The sequence below is a fragment of the Acomys minous genome (genome assembly GCF_964271855.1).
Source record: "Acomys minous genome assembly, chromosome: 11".
Lineage (NCBI taxonomy): Eukaryota > Metazoa > Chordata > Mammalia > Rodentia > Muridae > Acomys > Acomys minous.
Genome location: NC_140492.1, coordinates 92890101 through 92910036, shown reverse-complemented (window position 1 = coordinate 92910036; position 19936 = coordinate 92890101). Strand labels below are relative to the sequence as shown.

Genomic DNA, 19936 nt, shown 5'->3' with positions numbered 1-19936 from the left:
AGTTGCTGGGAATTGAACTCAGGAGCCGCCAGTGCTCTTAACTGCTGAGCCATCTCTCCAGCCCGAATGTGGCTGCTTTTGAGTAAACACTGCTGTAATTCTCCATAATACTGCCCATTTTGTGAGCATGCTTGCTGTCTATGTTCCTTAGGTGAAAGAGGAGTCTCTAAAAGCTAAGAATGGACTATTCTGTATTTAAAATAGTGCCTAATACATACTAGACTTTCAGTAGTTATTGATATCTCACTGGGAACTCTGCTGAGGACCCTTCAAGGCTGACTAAGAGAAAACTTGTTCGATTGTAAGAATTTCTTTTTTACATGCTGGTGAGGATGTGGGGAGAGAGGAACACTCCTTCATTGCTGGTGGGAATGCAAACTAGTACAGCCACTTTGGAAATCTGTCTGGTGCTATCTCATAAAAATGGGAATAGGGCTTCCTCAAGACCCAGCTATTCCACTCCTTAGAATATACCCAGAAGATGCTCTAGCACGCAACAGGGACATTTGCTCAACCATGTTCATAGCAGCCTTATTCATAATAGCCAGAACATGGAAACAGCCTAAGTGTCCATCAGTAGAAGAATGGATAAAGAAACTGTGGTACATATACACTATGGAATACTACTCAGCTATTAAAAACAAGGAATTCCCGAAATTTGTGAATAAATGGATTGAGGTAGAAATGATCATAATGAGTGAGTTAACGCAGAAGCAGAAAGACTCAAATGGTATATACTCACTTATATCTGCATATTAGCCCAAAGGGCATGTCCCACGAAAGCCTTCAATTACCAGGAAACTGGGACAGTGGGGAGGACATCCTATTGGGACTCTAGATGAGAGAAGCATGGGAGAATAGCAAAGTAGAAGGATCCAGAGGGTCCTAGAAACCTACAAGTAGAATATTATGATAGGCAGATTTGGGCCCAGGGGTCCCGCTCAAACTAAGGCACCAACCAAGGACAATACAGGCCGTAAAACTTTAAACCCCTACCCAGATCTAGCCAATGGTCAGAACATTCTCCACAGTAGAGTGGAGAGTGGGATATGACTTTCTCACATACTCTGGTGCCTCACCTTTGACCATGTCCCCTGGAGGGGGAGACCTGGTGGCACTCAGAGGAAGGACAGCAGGTTACCCAGAAGAGACTTGATACCCTATGAGCATATACAGGGGGAGGTAATCCCCCCTCAGGAACAGTCATAGGGGGGGGGAATAAGGGGAAAATGGGAGGGAGGGAAGAATGGGAGGATACAAGGGATGGGATAACCATTGAGATGTAACAAGAATAAATTAATTAAAAAAAGGAAAAAAAAGAAAAAAAAAGAATTTCTTTTTTAATCTACATAAGAAGTCTGAGAGGTAATCCAGAAAAGAAAGGATTAGATTAGTTTAAAAAACAATCCCACCAGGATCAGTGGTACACACCTGTGATCCCAGCACTTAGGGAGGCAGAGGCAGGCAGATCTCTGAGTTTGAGGCTAGCCTGCTGTTCAAAGTGAGTCTAGGACAGCCAAGGCCACACAGAGAAACCCTGTCTCAAAAAACAAAAAACAGAACAACAATAACAAACAACACCAACTAAACAAAAAACCAATCTCAAGGCTGGAGGGATTGCTCAGCTGTTGGAAGCACTGACTGCTCTTCCAGAGGACCAAGGTTCAATTCCCAGTACCCACATGGCGGCTCACAACTATCTATAACTCCAAGATCTGACACTCACAGACATACATGCAGACAAAACCAATGTACATAAAATAAAAAAGAAATAAAATATTAAAAAACCTAAAACAATCCCAGAACAAAAAAGATACTCAATACTATCTTTTCATACATACTATTATTACTGATTAATTCTGATGTAATTTTCAAGTAAATTATAGGTAAGGAAAGATAAACATTGAAATTTAATAATGCTTAGATTCTGCCTGTAATGGTAATTTATTATTTGAACTATAAGAGATTCTTATTTTGGCTGTCTAACAACTAACATGCTGTTCAGGCCTAGTCATCTGATAGCCACAGTTTGCTTTTAATTTAAAAGACGAGAAACTAGGGGCCGGTGAGGTGGATGGCTCAGCAGGTAAAGGCACTTGCCATGTAAGCCTGACAGTCCTAGAGCAACCCGCAAGCCCATGTTAAAGTGGAAGTGTAAAAAACCAAGGCTTTTAAATCCACGGGGCCTAGGGGTGGCTGCAGTGGCGAGAAAGAGGGTCCGAAGGCTTTTGTTCTAGGCCCATCAGGCTAGGAGCTGGTTACTTCTAGTGTCTCTGTCCTTTCAGGCTGTTTGGAGCCATTGGTCACAGGGATAAACTCTGGACTTTCTAAACTCTTTCACTGTCAGGCTGAAAGCTCTGGCTGCTGTACTTTTTTTTTTAGTTTTTGGAGACAGGGTTTCTCTGTTGCCTTGGCTGACTTTGTAGACCAGCCTGGCCTCGAACTCACAGTGATCCGCCTGCCTCTGCCTCCTGAGTGCTGGGATTAAAGGCGTGCGCCACCACGCCCGGCTCTGGCTGCTATACTTTAACTCTTAAATTTTCAGGCCAATAGCCTTGATATTTGGGGCTGCTGGTTGCAGTGGACAGATGGACTGGGGGGTGGGAGTGGGGGGGCGGACAGACAGAGAGACAGAGACAGACAGAGAGAGACAGACTGAGACAGAGACAGAGACAGAGACAGAGAGAGAAAGGAGAGAGAGAGGACGCCATACATTCCCATAAACATAGGAGGCTCCCATAGATCATTCATAAACATACATAAAGACATAGGCAATCAGCTGGGCGGTGGTAGTGGCGCACGCCTTTGATCCCAGCACTTGGGGGAGGCAGAGGCAGGTGTATTGTTGTGAGTTCAAGGACAGCCTGGTCTACAAAGCAAGTCCAGGACAGCCAAGGCTGCACAGGGAAACCCTGTCTCGAAAAACCAAAAAAAAAAAAAAAAAAAATACAATCATTACATAAAAAGAGTTACAGTAAGACTATAGATTCTAAGTTCTTTCATAAGAACTATATTTACTAGATCCTTTTTTATTATAACTTTAAAGCAGTGGTTTTATCTTTATGCTCATTATGAATTCAAAGCACAAGTTTTTCTTTTTCTTATTTCAAATGTATGTTATGTGTTCAGAGGAAGAGATTTTTATGTCAAGGTTTTTCCAAGAAACAGGTGTTTCTTTTGTATAGATAACCATGTATTCTTTGTTTCATATGGTCTTTCTTATCATAGTGTACACCTAGGCCTTATCCTTGGACTAAACCTAAAATGAATGTATTTCCTTGATTTATTTTATTTTATTATTTATTTATTTATTTATTTATTTATTTATTTATTTATTTTGGTTTTTCGAGACAAGGTCTCTCTGTGTAGCCCTGACTGTCTAGACTCACTTTGTAGACCAGGTTGGCCTCAAACTCACAGCAATCCACCTGCCTCTGCCTCCCAAGTGCTGGGATTAAAGGCGTGCGCCACCACGCCTGGCATCTCCTTGATTATTAATTTGCTTCCGTCTTGTTTTCCTTCTTGGTGTAATTCACATGGAGGTTCACAGAGCTCCTCACAGTTTTTGCTATATTGCAGGAGGGTTTTAAATTACCGGAATCAATCCAGGAACCATTATTAGGAGTTATAAAGTCATCTGTAGGAAATCTGCCCAACAGATTGAGTAGCACCTGTGGAGGAATAAAATTATGGTATAGGCAGTGAGGGTCTATTCATGGTCAACTGCATTATTCCAGGCTTATAGGACAAGCATCGGAAGGCAACATAGCAACAATAAGCAGTCTTGAGGCAAAACCCCTTGGGGCTCTGCCTACGCCAGGGATACACCCATCCGTCAGCCATGCAAAAACAAGTGGGCTGCGGCCAGGAAGCTCACTTGCTTGCTTTTGCCCATCCAGCATGTGACTGCTGGATGGAAAGGAAAGAGGATGGGAGGAAAAGAGGCAGTTGACAGCGCTGGCCTCTGGCCTCCACGTGCCCCATATTACCCATCTACCTACAGTAATAAATAATACATAATTTTTTAATGCCGTAGGAAGTGAAACAGTAAAAACAAAGTGGGAAACTAATATTTCTTATGGTTCAAGGTCTTTTAGGACGGAAGAATGTGGGGTGATTGAAGTACATAGTGTTCAGAGGCAGGTGTGCCCCACCTAAGGCCTGTGGGCTGCAGGTGTCCCAGGAGAGCTATGAACACAGCCCAGCACATCTGTAGGTGGCAGCGCTGTTATAAGCTTTGACACGCCTGGTCTATTAGAGTCCTTGAAAATGGTGTCAGCATCGTGGACATAGGTGCTCACAAGATTGCTAGCACCAGGCTTTATTTAGCTCAGCAAATGCCTTCACTTACATGTCAGAGTTTTAAAAAATAGGAGGGTAAGTTTCATCTCTGAGCTGTAGGTGTATGATCTGGGTGGACAGCAAGTTTGTAATCAGGCAGACAATTGAGGCTTTGATATTAGGGAGAATTTAATGCGCGCTCTCTCTCTCTCTGAACTGTACTCTGATTTAGGGTAATCTGGGTGAGAATTGAAAACGAAAGCATCTGTCTCCCTGACTCTGCTGTGTTTCTTCCTAAGGCTGGCCCTCACTGCGATGAATAAGTTTGAAGAGGCAGTGACAAGCTACCAGAAAGCACTGGATCTGGATCCTGAAAACGATTCCTATAAGTCCAATCTGAAAATAGCGGAACAGAAGTTAAGAGAGGTATCAAGCCCTGTAAGTGGCCGCTGTGACGTGTGTGGACCAGAGCCTCTTGTTCAGAGGTGACTGATGTCACAGCGGCTGGGACGAATCTCAGGTCTAACTAACTCTTTTGCAGACAGGAACTGGGCTGAGCTTTGACATGGCTAGCTTGATAAATAACCCGGCATTTATCACCATGGTGAGTAGACCTCCTCTCTGATCTATTGGCTGCTGCCCACTAGACATTTGCTAAGCTTTTATGCCCTACTTTTTAAGGAGATGGGATCGTATAGTAGTTGCTAGAGTTGACCCAAAATTATTGGGCTCAAGTGATTTTCTTGCTTCAGCCACTCAAGGAACAGGGAGTGAGGGCTTCAAATTTGGTTTTGCTTTTGTTTTTGTTTCTGTTTGTTTGTTTGTGTTTTGAGATAGGGTCTCTCTGTGTAACAGCTCTGGATATCCTGGACTCTCTTGGTAGATCAGGCTGGCCTTGAACTCTCAGTGATCCACCTGCCTCTGTGTCCTGAGTGTGGGGGTTAAAGGTGTGCGCCACCGTGCCCGGCCCCCAATTTTTTAGAAACAAATGCAGGAGTTTCTGTTGAGTGGCAAATTTTTAGGGCGGAGGCTGAGACAGCAGGGCTTTACCTGTCCACCTTCTTTAGAGGGAAGCCAGGGTGGATTTCAGAAAGTCCATAGCCTTCCTAAACCAAAATATAAAAGCCAGTGTTTGTGTGAATGTGTGACTTTATAAGACAAAACTTGTATTTTTTTCATTAGATTGCCCATTTACAAACATGAAAATTTAAAAACCACTGCCTCCCCGCAGGCTCGCAGGTTTCATCGGGATATCCTTGTATTCCGTTGCCTGTGGGAAAATGCCTTTTCTTCCTTTCCAGACTCAGAGCTTACATCCACGATTTGTGGCTGTGTCCCCCCCCACTCTCCCCCACCCCCCCACCCCCCGCCACTTCTTTTTTTGCTCATTAATCTGATCACTGGTGGCAATGCCCTCCATTAACATCTAATTTTTTTTATTGTCTTTTAACTCATTTTTCCAGTTGAGACCAGTTTCTACAGGACCTTCTCTTTTGTGTAGCACCCTAAACTCCGCCCAGTGTTAGGGTGGGCGTTATTAGGTCTCATTCCTCTGCCCTTGCAGCATCCCTAAGCATCACTGCCATATTTTAATAAGCAATACTATTTTTCAATTGTAGGCTGCAAGTTTAATGCAGAACCCTCAGGTTCAACAGCTGTAAGTATAAAGGGCCCCTTGTGCCTTTCTCTCCCTTCTCATTGCCAGGCTCCGAATTTGAGCATATCATCTCATAATTGATAAAGACGCACCAAATGCTGCTCATTTAGAACTTAGGGTCAACTTACACATTTGACCCGACTCCTTCTATGCTGTTGCTACACTTGCCTGACTTCTCCTTCCGGTGAAGAATATATGCTAATCTCCGTGGTCTCTTATTGCCCTAGAATGTCAGGAATGATGACAAATGCCATCGGCGGACCTGCTGCTGGAGTTGGAGGCCTAACAGACCTGTCCAGCCTTATCCAAGCGTGAGTGCTTGTCCTAGTTTGCTCTCCACTATAGTGATAAGGCGGAATGACCACAGCAACTCGAGGAAGTTTATAGTCCGTCAAGAAGGGAAAGACAGCGCAGGAACACAAGGCAGGAACCTGGAGGCAGGAACTGAAGCAGGGACTATGGAGGAACACTGCTTGCTGGCTTGTTCTCTGTGGCTTCTCCAGCTTGGTTTCTTATACAATGGAAGACCCCCCTGTCCAGGGGTGGCACAGCCTCCAGGGTGCTGGCCCCTCACACCTTAGTCATTAGTCAGAAAAATATGCCCCAGATTTATCTGCCGGCCGGTGTGATGGAGACAATTCTTCAGATGATATTCCTCCTTGGTATGTTTAACTTAGTGTCAAATGAGAAAAACTAACCAGTGCAAAGTTACTTAACAGAAACAGCAAACATGTATTTGAAACCTTATAGTTTGTTTCTAAGGGGTCAAGACTTTCATTTTAATTTTTTTCTGTTAAAATGACTTGCTGAATTAAACGTATTAAATCTCTAAGAAGTTGGTAAATAGTTACATTTAAAAGTGAAGGGATCTTCACATACCAGCAGGTCTTTAAAAAGAGTTATTAGTAGTGGAGTCGGCAGAACGCTGGTGCGGTGGCGCACACCTTTTATTCCAGCACATGGGAGGCAGAGGCTCGGGGGTCTTCTGTGAGTTCCAGACCATTCAGGTCTATGTAGTGATAACCCTGGTGCAACAAGCAAGCAACAAAACAAAACAAGGAAGTGAGTAGTTTCCATCCATAACTGGTGGGTGGAGGAGCTGAGGGCCAAGTTTTAACTTCCTGGGCGCTCAGAGCATCAGAGCTCAGTCTTACAGCTAAATTTTTGTTGTTTTCAGTATTGAATTAGGGTCCTCAGTTTTGTTTTTTTTAATGTGGACTATCAGTCCTGTCATCTACACTTAGAGTCTCTAAGGATTGCTGGCCTGCTTATTGATGCCCACTCATTGTGATCTCATATATCAAGCTATTAATCTTTTACTTTCACCAATGAAGAGCTAAGACATTGTAAAAAAATTTTTTTTAAGCTTGAACAACTACTCTGGGGTTTAAGTGGTGGTCATGTCTACTGAAAGTAGGTAATAATTAGGTACAGATCTATAATTTAAATTCACTTTAAATAAAAAGATTTATTTATTTATTTTACATGAGTGCTCTATCTGCATGTAGGCCTGCAGGCCAGAAGAGGGCATCAGATCTCATTACAGATGGTTGTGAGCCACCATGTGGTTGCCGGGAATTGAACTCAGGACCTCTGGAAGAACAGACAGTGCTCCTAACCACTAAGCCATGTCTCCAGCCCCCAGAGTCACTGTTTTGTTTTTGGTTTTGCTTTTGTTTTTTTGAGATATAGTCTTGCTATACATCCCAAGTTGGCTTCTAACTTAAGGCGATCTTCCTGAGTGTGCTGGGATTACAAACATGATCCCCCATACCTGGCTTAAAACCACCTTTACTTTACTGGTAGTACTCCTCTGCGTTTAGTCTCTAGCACCACAAAATAAGTGAGTAAAATGAGTTTTAAAATCTCGTTACATTACTAATGTTTGGAACACTTAGGAAACTCACTCAAGCGTCTGCAGTCCTTCTGACTCTGTATATTTAAGCACATTACTGACGGTCACAATTGCCAAAGACATTGTGTTTTGAATGTGTGTCTGAAACTGCCACTGCCAAGTTTATTAGGATGCCACAGTTCCAGTTTCTAATTTGTGGTTAAAAGCAGTCACCATTTAGGATGTTGATTTTTTTTTTTTGATTAATCTTTAAGTGGCATGATTTTCATGTTTAATACATGTCTTTGAGGTCAATAATTTGTGATAAACTTACTGTAACTTCAGGAACCGTTTTACTAGAGTTTAAAGGAGAAACTGCGAGGCAGGCAAGTTATAAATCTCAGCAGCTGCCCAGAGGAGAATGGAGAAGAGAAAGAGAAATAAAAACAAAATCCAAACAAATACTCCCCGATTCCTTAAAAATAATCCATGCTGTTTGAGTTAAGTCAGCATGGAGGTTAGCTACATGGCAACAGTGCCACAGGCAACATGGTGGAGGTGGGGGAGGGGCTGGGCTTCAGTGAAAGATTAGGGAGGCCTAGAGCTCCAGGAAAATTCTGCATAGAGTCTGCCCAGCATGCAAATGAAAGAGACAAAAACAAAAGAATAGGAGTTTCATCAGGACTCAGAAAAGTGAGCAGCCCCAGGGACTCTTAATGGTGGCTTGTATTGTTCATTTTCTGAGACAGGGTCTTATAAAGACCACGCTGACGTTGATTTCACTGTGTAGCCGAGGATGCTCTTGAACTCCTGAACTCCTGAACTCCTTGCCTCTTCCTCCCAAGTGCTGGTATTATAGACATGCCCTACCATCTTGTTTCAAAATTGGGAATGAATGTGTTTAATAAGGTGCTTGGGTTAAATCTAGAGCATTAGGCATGCTGGGAAAATGTTCTGATGGGCTAGGGGGATGGCTCAGGGGATAAGAGCTCTCACTGCACAGTAATGAGACTAATAATCTTAGCTTCCGTGTAAGAACCTGGGCATCTTAACTCCAGATCCAAGGGGCAGAGAAGGGATGATTGCTCAGGCTTGCTAGCTTCCAGCCTAAGAAAATGCAAGTTCCAGGTTCAGGAAAAGACAGGGAGTGACAGAGGAGGGCACCTGACATCCCTTCTGGCACAGCTATATGTATGCATGCATGCACGCACACATGCATGCACGCGTGCGCGCACACACAGAAACCTTTAAAAGTTCTGTCAAGCCAAGTGTGGTGGTGCACACCTTTTTCCCACCATTCAGAGAGGCAGAGGCAGGCGGATCTCTTTGAGTTCGAGGCCAGCCTGGTCTACAAAGTGAGTCTAGGACAGCCAAGACTACATAGAGAAACCCTGTCTCAGGAAAAAAAAAATGTTCTGTCATTGAACTGTATTTCTATGCCTATGATAAACTTTATCTTGAAATAAAACTGGCTTTTCAGTGACCTCTGTAAGGATCCCATACTGGGAGTTGTTATGCCCTATCCCAAGACACTAGGAAGACTTGGCACAAAGAGCATCACGTCTCAGGGCGTACTGTAAAGGAGCACACTTTTTTGGTCCTTTGGTTAAATAGTGAACAAGCAGTTTGCATCCAATTCAGGCGCTCATACCTTAGCTTTGGCATTTTGTTTCTTTTTGTGATCTTCACCAAAAGGCTGAAAAACAAAGGGTGTTTTTGTTTCCCCAAAAAGAACTGTCCTGGGCTGGAGAGACGGCTCAATTGGTAGTTTGCCTTGCTACCATGGAAGACACCAGTTCCATCTCCTGACCTGAACGCAATTGAAAACAAAAAACGGGCACTGATGCCACGTCTTGTAATTCCAGTGCTGGGAAAGTAGGGACAGGAGGATCCCTGGGGCTTGCTAGCCTGCTAGCCAGCCTAGCCTGTCACAGCTTTCTAGCCAGTAAATAAACCCTGTCTTAAAACAAACAAAAACATTGGACTGTACTGAACGGACTATACGAACTGTTGTCCTTTGACCTCCTTTGACACACACACACACACACACACACACACACACACACACACACACACACACACACAAAGGCACACAAACTAATCCACTAATAATGCTATGTGGAATATTGGTAATGTTATGGTTCAAAGGAAAATTTCCCTTTGGTAGTCCCACAGCGTCTGGAGTTTGTTTTGCCTGAGTAGCCTATAACTGGAAAGTCCTCAGTGTATTCTGCTTTTTCCCTGCAGGGGGCAGCAGTTTGCTCAGCAGATACAGCAGCAGAACCCTGAACTCATAGAGCAGCTGAGAAATCACATCCGCAGCAGGTCCTTCAGCAGCAGCACTGAGGAGCACTCCTGACTTGACCAGGACCCTCCCCCCCATACAATGGTTGAATGGTTTACGGTTCTGATGTATACACTTGTAGATACTAGCCAGAAACAAAGTAACAAGACAACAACAACAACAACAAAACACCCTATACAATGTCTGGGTGGAAACAAAGGTCTCTTGTATAAGCCTGAGAGAATACATCTGTTTAGATAATAGTTTATCACAAACAGACTTGGACATAATACAAACTCCTTTGGAAACAAATGATCAGTAGCCTTGTTAAGTGCTAATCCAGCCTTGGGACAAGGGCCCGTTCATTTTAAGACTTTTACCATCATATTTGTATATTCGACTTAGTGCAGAGTATATTTATTGACTAGTAGGGCTATTTGCTGGAAAGCTCATTGGCTGCAGGTTTCCGTAGGTTCTGAGAGGGGTGATGACGAAGTGCAAAGATTTCCCATGCTGGTTTAGAGGAAGTGTGCTTGGCAGCACGCCAGGACACAAGCTTTGGCATGTGCTGCCATCAGTAACACATGTCTCTTGTGGGTACGGGTACTGTCTGCAGGGCGGCTTGTGCTGGGGACAGGGAATCTTCCGAACTGGCAGGAAGCAATGTTTGGTGCAAGCAATGCTTTGAAGATACTGTGAATGTACAGAAAGCAAAGGAAGTATGCTCAGGTTTTCTGTATAGATTTTAACCAGTCTTGTCTGTAGCTTAGTGTTGATCGCATTCGCATGGCCAGTTAAGTACATAATGAAACATACTTAGAAATCCTTCATGGTACTGGTCAGGTCAGTGACACAACTGCTCCATTAAATTGTCACAGCTTGCCAGTTTTGTTGGTGGTAAACTTACCTAGGGCAGTATCTAGTTACATTTTTAAAAGCCACTGACTTGACCCTAAATTATGGGTTTTCTAAGTGGAATTTAATTATGTGCACATCAACGAATTTTTTTTTAATGTTACCATTATTTGGTGGATATAAAAAGTATCTATTGCTCATTTGTGTGATCCTCTGCTGCAGCTTAGCTTGGCATGCCGGTCTTACACTTAACTTTAATTTATTGCAATTTAAACATAGCAGGAGACTTCAAGTATCTTATTTGAAATTGGATGCCATACTGTGCGTCTGGCATACAGTTAGAAGGAATGGCATGACTCTAGGTGCATTGGTGGATGAGAAAGCTCCAATTTCAGAAGGAATTTGTTTATTAATGAAAAAAAAACTGGTTAAATGGGGTTGGTGTGTAATGATTTTGCAAGCAATGAGGGAAAGGTGGAGAAGAAAAGAGTTTAAAATTAACGAGGTGGTAGGGCCTTCCCACAACTGTTCTCAATCTGTGTGATTAGTATCCTAAGGTTTCCAAACCGACCTTTTTCCTTTTTTTTGCCTTTTGTGAGACAGTGGTTCTGTAATTTCACCACCAAGTGGGGGAAATTAATTAAAAATTCAGGTTTAGGGTCGTATCGTCAAGTTTGCTTTAGATCACCATTTTAAACAGCACATCAGCAGTTAGGACTCAACTTTAGAACAAGGTAAGGTTAGAGGTCTCTCCTCAAATAGTGGCTTGGGCTCACATGGGAGAAACAGGGAATGGTTCTGGTAGAGAACAGGCTTTAAATAGGAGGACCCCTGACATCAGCTCTGCTGTGTGAGCTGTACCACTCACTGTCTAGTGTTCTTTACACACACAGAGATGCACTCATTGGTTACACGAAGGTTGTGACTATGATGAAAGAAAACTCGAAGTTGACACTTAACTAAAACCCAGTCATCTAATGTTGAATACGTTAATAATCATAGAATATGCTTTTAGTTCAGGAAAACTGGTGAACCCTTCGTGATTCAACTGGGACACAGAAAATACAAATTAACAAACATCAGAGATGAAAGTGGCAGAGTACAGCCTAGTGTGTGAGATCATGAGTTCCATCCCATCACTGCGTTAAAAGAGGAAAAAAAGAGCAGACGCACTACTGAAAAGATCCGTGGCTATTAAAAGGAAAGTAGGGGGCCTGGGAGCAGAGCTCAGTTGGCAGTGCTCGCCTAGCATGGGCGGAGCCCGGGGTTCCCCCCTGCCTAGTATTGCACGCAACTGCAGTGTGCAGCTGGAGTGCCAGCACTTGGGAGCTAGAGGCAGGATCAGAATGCCATGTCATTCTGGGCTACACAGTGAGTAGGATGCTAACAAGAACACCCCAGTAGAAAACAAAGCAGCCCAAACAAGAACCATAAAAGGCAATTAGAAAACACTATGACTTGCTCTGGATTTTTGTATGTAACAACTTTGGGCAACAGATCTTTGTAAAAAGATAACCAAGGGAGGAAAAAGTTAGGTTCAGGTGATTTCCCTGGTCAATTCTATCAGTCTTAGGAGAGAATAATATCCATTCTGTGCAAGTCTTTCTGAAAACAGACGAGAGAGAAATAGTCCCCAGCTCATTTGACCAGTAATGCCCTGGTGAGAATCAGCAGCTCTCAGCAGCAGCTTCGGAACACTGTCTTCAGGGGCTAATGGCCTTAGCTGAAGGTACCTCTTCTTTCTACATGAAATAAAGGAACCGGTGGATCTTCCATTTCACTTTCCTAGTTTTGTTTCTTTGGGAACAAATAGACTGCCAAATGTCGCTCCCACTTCCATGGAGTTTCTTTCTAGTCAGGGCACCTTTTACTCTTCAGGTCTTTCCATCGCATTAGAATCATCACACTGTAAGCTATTTCAAGAATGTGTGTGTGTGTGTGTGTGGGGGTCTGATTGTGCAAGCTGTCTTAAAATTCCAAGACACTTCCCCAGTGTTCTTCCCCTTGTCTGGAAAATACACTTGCTAAGAGAAACAGGGCATTGACTACTTCCATATATTCTAATAAGGAATGCCTGACCTCCATGAACCCCATTTCACTGGAGTAGCTGATGCCGTTACTGTGCTATGCAAAACTGAACATGTCCTGTTTATGGAAATGGATTTTTCATTTACTGTATCAGATCACCAATCTAGTTTTTATAATAGTTGACACAGATCCTTTATAAGATGGCATTAACTAGCCTTTATTTAAAGTATGACTAGTGTGTACCTATGTTGTTTATACACAGAAGAGACTTTGTAATTAAAAGTATATAGCAGAGTAAGTTTTAAATTATGACCGAATGAAACAATGGTTTAGTCATGAGAGGATGTGACAAAGACCAGTCTTTGTCATCCTAAAGGAGCAGACTTCAGTTCTCACTGCTTGCATTTTGTTTTGCACAGATACTCATCAATCCTGACTAATGTGAAGGGCAAGTCTTCTGAATATTCCTTTCATTCTGGACCAAACAATTTGTCATGGCAATAAATAATTATGCATTTAAGAGCAAAGGCCTTGTGTTTGACTTACTGTACCCTTCACATGTAAGTATGCTTTTAGTATATACTGGGGATTTTCAGCTCAACAAAACAGAATAGGGTTTAACAGCATGGATTTTGGTTAGGACAATATAGGGAAACATTTTGTTACATCGCCCCCCCACCCCCAAACAGGGTAGCCTTGGCTATGCTGGACTAACTTTGTAGACCAGGCTGGCCTTAATTTCCTTTTTCTTTTATGCTCTTCTTCCTTCTCCTTTCTTTCTTTTTTTGTTTTTTTGAGACAGGGTTTCTCTGTGTAAACAGCCCTGGCTGTACTGGAACTCACTCTGTAGACCAGGCTGGCCTTGAATTCACCGAGATCCGCCTCCCTCTTCTCTGATGGGATTAAAGGTGTGAGCTACCACACCCAGCTTTAAAGCCTTAACTTTCTTGCTGATTTGTTCCTGACATGAATGGGCGTGATTACATGGACAGATAAAACTTCTATATTAGTACATTATAAAGAGCTAAAAGTCAGATATGAAGTTGGGATCATTTAAATGTATAGTATGAAAATAAACCCTTCATTCTTCAGTGGGGGAAAAATCCAGAAGTTTTTTAGGTTAAACCTAGACAGTTATTCACATTGTTAAAAAGTTAACTGAGTGAACCAATTCTGGTCTGCTCCTGGGTGTCTATTAGTGTGTGTTGGAATATGTACACTAACACAGACATACATACACCCATCCAATGATTTTGAAAACTACAAATGTTTATCCTGTGTGTGTTAGGAAAGAACCAGGTTACAGGAAGGAGACCAGAAATGTTTCAAATAAGCATTTTTTTCTGTTGGCTAAGCATCTAGGAAAGAGACTGTAGTTGACTATGTTTAGTTTAACTAAGTTTCTATATGCTAAGTATTATGAAAATTCAAAAGTCCCAAAACAAACAGCAGGCATTTTCCAGATGAGTAAACTGTCGCCCAGGGGCCCTAGCCAGTGGTGCCATGAAACATGGATACCCTACTAGTGTCCGCAGATGGCTGAGTTCATCTGCCCTCAGAGCCTAAGACATCACCTGGCCCTTAAGAAAAAAGGTTTGCTATCTGCTTTTTAGATACTTGTAGCTGGTTTTTGTTACTTTGTGGGTTCTTTTTCCCACTCTTTAAACCCCCCAGTTTCACCCTATCACTAGATAGGAGAGAAAGGAGGATGGGGGGAGAGAGAGAGAGAGAGAGAGAGAGAGAGAGAGAGAGAGAGAGAGAGAGAGAGAGAGAGAGAGAGAGAGAGAGAGAGAGAAAGAAAGAGAGAGAGTGAGTCAGTGTGAGTCTTAAATCTACTTTCTTGTTTCTTCTTTGAGCACAACTACTAACAAACTGCAACCGACTCCCCTGAACAACCAATAACCACGGATCCCCCATCTCTGGGGCCCTAGCTCTGAAAAGTTCCCAGAATTACAAATGCCACACAATCATAGAAACTATCTGCAGCTGGCAAAACCAAACTTCTGCCAAAGCACGAGGCAAATCATAGTCAGCTGCTGCAAGGCCTGGGATTAGAGTGAAAACGTGATAGTTCTGTGGTTTTTAAACCAAAATTCAAGCTGGGTGTGGTGGCGTATGCCTTTAATCCCCCCAGTACTTGGGAGGCAGAGGCATGTGGATGGTTGTGAGTTTGAGGCCAGCCTGGTCTACAAAGTGAGTCTAGGACAGCAAAGGCTACACAGAGAAACCCTGTCTCAAAAAACCAAAAACAAACAAACCAAAAAGACAAAACAAAATAAAGAAACCAAAATTCCAAAATTTGCACTACAATTATTTGACAAAAAGCCTCAAAGATTAGCCTGTTGAAAACAAAACCCGACAATTACTTAAAGGACATGAAATATGGACAGAAAGTATGGAAATGTTCTGTTCATTTAGAATACAACTCACAAGAGAAAACTAGTGTTCTTACAACAAATATTTAATATTTAACTGTTTTACAGGAAACAAATTTAAATAACATATACTTCTTTTTGCTCTCGATCAATGCACAAAGCTGACAAAATACAGAGAGCATTTCTGTGATTAAACAAGAAGGTTAACATTAGGAATTTTCTTTAGGCTTCCACTCCCACGGCTGACGAGACCACACAGACTTGCCCGATGTCATCGTATTCGTACGTTCTCTTCAAGAATGTGTCAGTGAGTCTCAAGCCAGAGACACTCTAGAGAGAGAGAGAGATGCACTTCAGTTTCCACTCACGGATAATTACCAGGGAAACTGTGGCTTTCAGAAATGACAATTTAGCCCACCCTGTTGAGATTGCTGAAAAGTGCACGTACTTGAAGCCCCTGTACTGAGGACAGCAGAGTCAGGGCCAGGCAGAGCGAGGAGCTTGGGTGCAGCTTTCCCAGCTGCCTTCCTGAAACCCCACACCAGTGGATAGCATTGGTGTTGCACATTTCCAGAACCAGGTCCATCGTCCTCTCACTGCTGCAGCAATCAGAAAACAAGAATAAATCTTGTATATTTCCTAAGGAGATACCATCACAGTCCTGTTTTTTTTTTTCCCCAGTCAGTTTACTTTGTGGGTGTACAGGGGAATAAAAAGCAGAAAAATAAAGGGAAAAAATGAGCACGTCATTATTTAGATTAAGATAGGATGAAGGGGCAGGGACCACTTGGGAGTTAAAAGTAGAACGATCAGAAGTTAGAGTCCAGCCTCAGCTGTAGAGGCAGTGTGAAGCCAGCCTCAGCTGTAGAGGCAGCGTGAAGCCAGCCTCAGCTGTAGAGGCAGCGTGAAGCCAGCCTCAGCTGTAGAGGCAGCGTGAAGCCAGCCTCAGCTGTAGAGGCAGCGTGAAGCCAGCCTCAGCTGTAGAGGCAGCGTGAAGCCAGCCTCAGCTGTAGAGGCAGCGTGAAGCCAGCCTCAGCTGTAGAGGCAGCGTGAAGCCAGCCTCAGCTGTAGAGGCAGCGTGAAGCCAGCCTCAGCTGTAGAGGCAGCGTGAAGCCAGCCTCAGCTGTAGAGGCAGCGTGAAGCCAGCCTCAGCTGTAGAGGCAGCATGAAGCCAGCCTCAGCTGTAGAGGCAGTGTGAAGCCAGCCTCAGCTGTAGAGGCAGTGTGAAGCCAGCCTCAGCTATAAAGAAGTACTATCTCAAAAAGCCAAATAAAGACAGAATAAGGAAAACGAAAGGATGGCATCTTTCAGGTGGTTTCCAGCTCTGCTAGTGAGCACAGGCTCTCTGCTGCTCAGCTACTGGACTTGACATTGGGATCTCAGCTATGTCTCGTAGTCTTTCTTGTGGGAACTCCATAGGAAAGAAGGACAACTTAAGTGTCAAATAACCCTCAAAGGAAAAATCCCCTAGATACGCCCTATATTTGCATATCTTCGCCTGGACTTTCCCTGAGACCTTATGATTGGCAAGCACTGTGTGTAACAGCTGTAAGACCTGCCTCTGCTGTACAGTTCACAGGTCAGCCAGAGAGATGAACAACAACAGCAACGCGTGGGTGCTAGCACAGCCCTAAGCTAAACCCCCTATGAAGCAGTCTGAGGGGCTAGGAATGCAGCGCAGTTGGTTCGCTAGCATCCTCAGGGGCCTGGGATTGATCCCTAGCACGCCATGAACAGCACAGTGTGAGCACCTGTAACGCCACCTCACACCTGGGAAGTTGGGGTAAGGGCACCGGAAGGTCAAGGTGCCCCTCAGGTTCACAGAGAGCTCAGTGCCAGCCTGGGTTAGAGACCCTGTCTCAAAACAACAACCACAAAGGTAAGTGTGTAGCCTCACAGAGAATCAGGCATTTCTGTAATTTCGAAGGATATTTCCTATTTCCTTAAAACTTAGGGTTGGGATGGATATGGAATTAAAGTGATATATAGCTATTCTAAAAGGGTTGTGATTTGTCACTGTGATACAAACCCAATATGCAAACTAACAATATGTTTCAAATAATAGTACAAGATCTAGCAAAATGACTTTGCTGAAATACAATTCTAGGCTTTTTGTGCCATATGTCCATTGCTGCTTCTGTTTATTGTCAAAACTGCTTACTGGCTGGGTGTGGTGGCAGATGTGTTTAATCCCATTACTCTGGGAGGCAGGCTAGGGGAGCTCTATTAATTTGACATCAGCCTGGTCTCCATAGTGTTCCAGGCAAGGCAAGGCTATACAGTGAGACCCTGTCTTGAAAAACAAAACAAAACAAAACAAAAACAACCCCCCAAAATTTTTTAGACTGTATTCCTACCACTCAGAAAGTAAGAAGATTGCAAGGGCAAGGCTAGCTTGATCTACAAAACAAGACTGTCTTAGAGAAAACTACTAAAAAAAAAAAAAAAGGCAAAAGATTAAAACCTGGATCAATATTGCAACCTATAAGTACCTCTTATTTTATGTTTACATGAAAGATATGGCTCAGGTTCAAGTATCAGAAAAGTGTATCTGACTATTTTAAATCCGTGTCATCCATAAGAACCTGCGGCTCATTCTTTAGTGCTATGAAAAATCTATACATGGTAAACATGGCTTTTTCTAGCTCTCTTCCATAGACTGTCAAAAATTAATAGCCACCCTATAGGGTATGATTAATGAATGAAATAAGAATGCAGGAAGTAAATACTAATACCTCAAATACATAGAAATCTTGTTACTGGTGTTATAGTATTCACCATAAAAAGAGAAAGGATCTTTAACAGGGCGCAGTGGTCTTTAATCCAGCACTAGAGGCAGAAGCAGGAGCATCTCTGAGTGTGAGGCTAGACTGATTTAGAGTGAGTTCCAGGACAGCTAGGGCTGAGAGAGACCTTGTCTCAAAAAACTAAAAGAGAGGGAAGGGAGATAGTTAACAGATTTGCAAGTACTTTTATGTGGGAAGGAGAGGACGCCCATCAACACACACTGGCATTACCTGCAGTTTGTGATTTTACAGGTAATATGGAAAGGCTCTTCTAGGTTCACGGTATCTGGGATGGCCTCTAAAGAGAGCCGAACATCCCCATAACCCGGAGCCTGTGAAAAAAGGTAACAGTTAAAATACATCTATTGAAAACCTCTCAGTGTTAATGGAGGCACCATACTGGCATGTTTACAGGGCTACTCTGCCCCGTCTCTCACTCTGACCCCTCCTTTGCTGTGCCCTTGGGTAGGGCCCTGCAGACCTGTACTGTTTTTGATATAACTACTCCAGGCTCAGTAAAATCAAGATGGATCTTGTCTCTAGATAAGGAGTGAGTTGGAACTTAGGGGGTCTGATCTCTAAGGGTTGTTGAGTTCCTGACCAGCCGGGGCTACACAAAAACAGCCTGCCTCAAAGCAAGAACAAGGGCATAAACTGAGTATGTAGGTCTGTGAGGTTCAGGACACGGCCTGGATGCCTCAGTGTAAAGTGAGTAAGACCTACGAAAGATCAGAGTAACTGACAAGGAGTTATCTTAAGTCCTGTTTGGTGAAGTTAAAAACAAAACAAGCCAAACAAAAAGGAAATGCATACTAAAGAGAAACTAACATTTGAGCATTTTACACTAATCTCAACTCCAGTTTTCTACCTATGGATCAACAAAAGCATTAGTGTTTTCTAGAAGTCTCAGTGACTTTATGGCACTTGGCTTTTTACTGGTGACGGTGATACCTACCTGTCACTGGCCCCACGTGAAGTGTCCTCTAGACTCACCATTCTTTGCAGCTGGCTGGTCTGTAGTCGTCCCCTTTCACCTAGATTTGTTTTCCACACGATATCCAGCTTCCCAATTACTGTCACTCCCTTAATGATGCCAGCTTTCTCTGCAAACTCCTTCTTGGGCTTTAGACAGTATAAATACTGGCGTGTATCCATTGGCTGCAAATATCCCCTGGATCCAAATGTAGATACACTGGCAGGTGTAGAAACAGACAGAAGAATATCTTTTAGCATCTTTCTGGAGGAAAAACTATCATACGGTTAGCTCTTTTGGATAGGAAATGGATGGTTTACAGCCCAGAGATCTAGGAGTGGTCAGAGGGGTTTTTTTCTTTTCTTTTTTTCTTTCTTTCTTTTTTTTTTTTTTTGAGTTTTTATTTATTTTATTTTTTTCTTTCACTTTTTAAAAATTAATTTATTCTTGTTACATCTCAATGGTTATCCCATCCCTTGTATCCTCCCATTCTTCCCTCCCTCCCATTTTCCCCTTACTGCCCTCCCCTATGACTGTGACTGAGGGGGACTTCCTCCCCCTGTATATGCTCATAGGGTATCAGGTCTCTTCTTGGTAGTGGTCAGAGGTTTTAACCCAAATGAAAAGGAACGCCCGCCTGGTGAATCAGTGAGTTCAAGGAGCTTGGGAAACTGAGTAAGACTGTCTCTCTAATAAAAAGTAAAAAGAGGCTGTGTTATCTCAGTGGTCAGTGCTTGCCTAGAATGTGTGAGGCACTAGGTCAGTCCCCAGGGCCACTCCTCCCATTAAAAAAAGGACAAAAGGGAGGAACAGAGAAACTAGCTTAGAAACAGAGCAACACGGGTTATGTTATTTCTTTCTGT

General features: G+C 43.1%; 2 protein-coding genes across 8 annotated transcripts in view; one reads left to right on the top strand and one right to left on the bottom strand.

Annotated features, from left to right (window-relative positions):
- Window positions 1–13466, top strand: part of SGTB (small glutamine rich tetratricopeptide repeat co-chaperone beta) — a 54952-nt gene extending 41486 nt beyond the window's left edge. For 3 of the 4 annotated variants that reach the window (XM_084800761.1, XM_084800759.1, XM_084800760.1), the window contains exons 7-11: window positions 4581–4719; window positions 4823–4885; window positions 5901–5938; window positions 6166–6249; window positions 10020–13466. In XM_084800761.1, the coding sequence (XP_084656887.1) occupies window positions 4581–4719; window positions 4823–4885; window positions 5901–5938; window positions 6166–6249; window positions 10020–10131 (436 nt within the window). In that variant the 3' untranslated portion in view covers window positions 10132–13466. The remainder of the gene's footprint in view (window positions 1–4580; window positions 4720–4822; window positions 4886–5900; window positions 5939–6165; window positions 6250–10019) is intronic. The other variant, XM_084800762.1, reaches the window with a different exon arrangement.
- Window positions 13467–15379: 1913 nt separating this feature from the next.
- The window catches only part of TRAPPC13 (trafficking protein particle complex subunit 13), a 30153-nt gene continuing 25596 nt past the window's right edge, over window positions 15380–19936 (bottom strand). For 2 of the 4 annotated variants that reach the window (XM_084800755.1, XM_084800757.1), the window contains 4 exons: window positions 19094–19292; window positions 18332–18432; window positions 15763–15913; window positions 15380–15644 (listed from right to left, as the gene is read on the bottom strand). In XM_084800755.1, coding sequence (XP_084656881.1) covers window positions 15537–15644; window positions 15763–15913; window positions 18332–18432; window positions 19094–19292 — 559 coding nt within the window. In that variant the 3' untranslated portion in view covers window positions 15380–15536. The remainder of the gene's footprint in view (window positions 15645–15762; window positions 15914–18331; window positions 18433–19093; window positions 19293–19936) is intronic. The other 2 variants (XM_084800756.1, XM_084800758.1) reach the window with 1 other exon arrangement.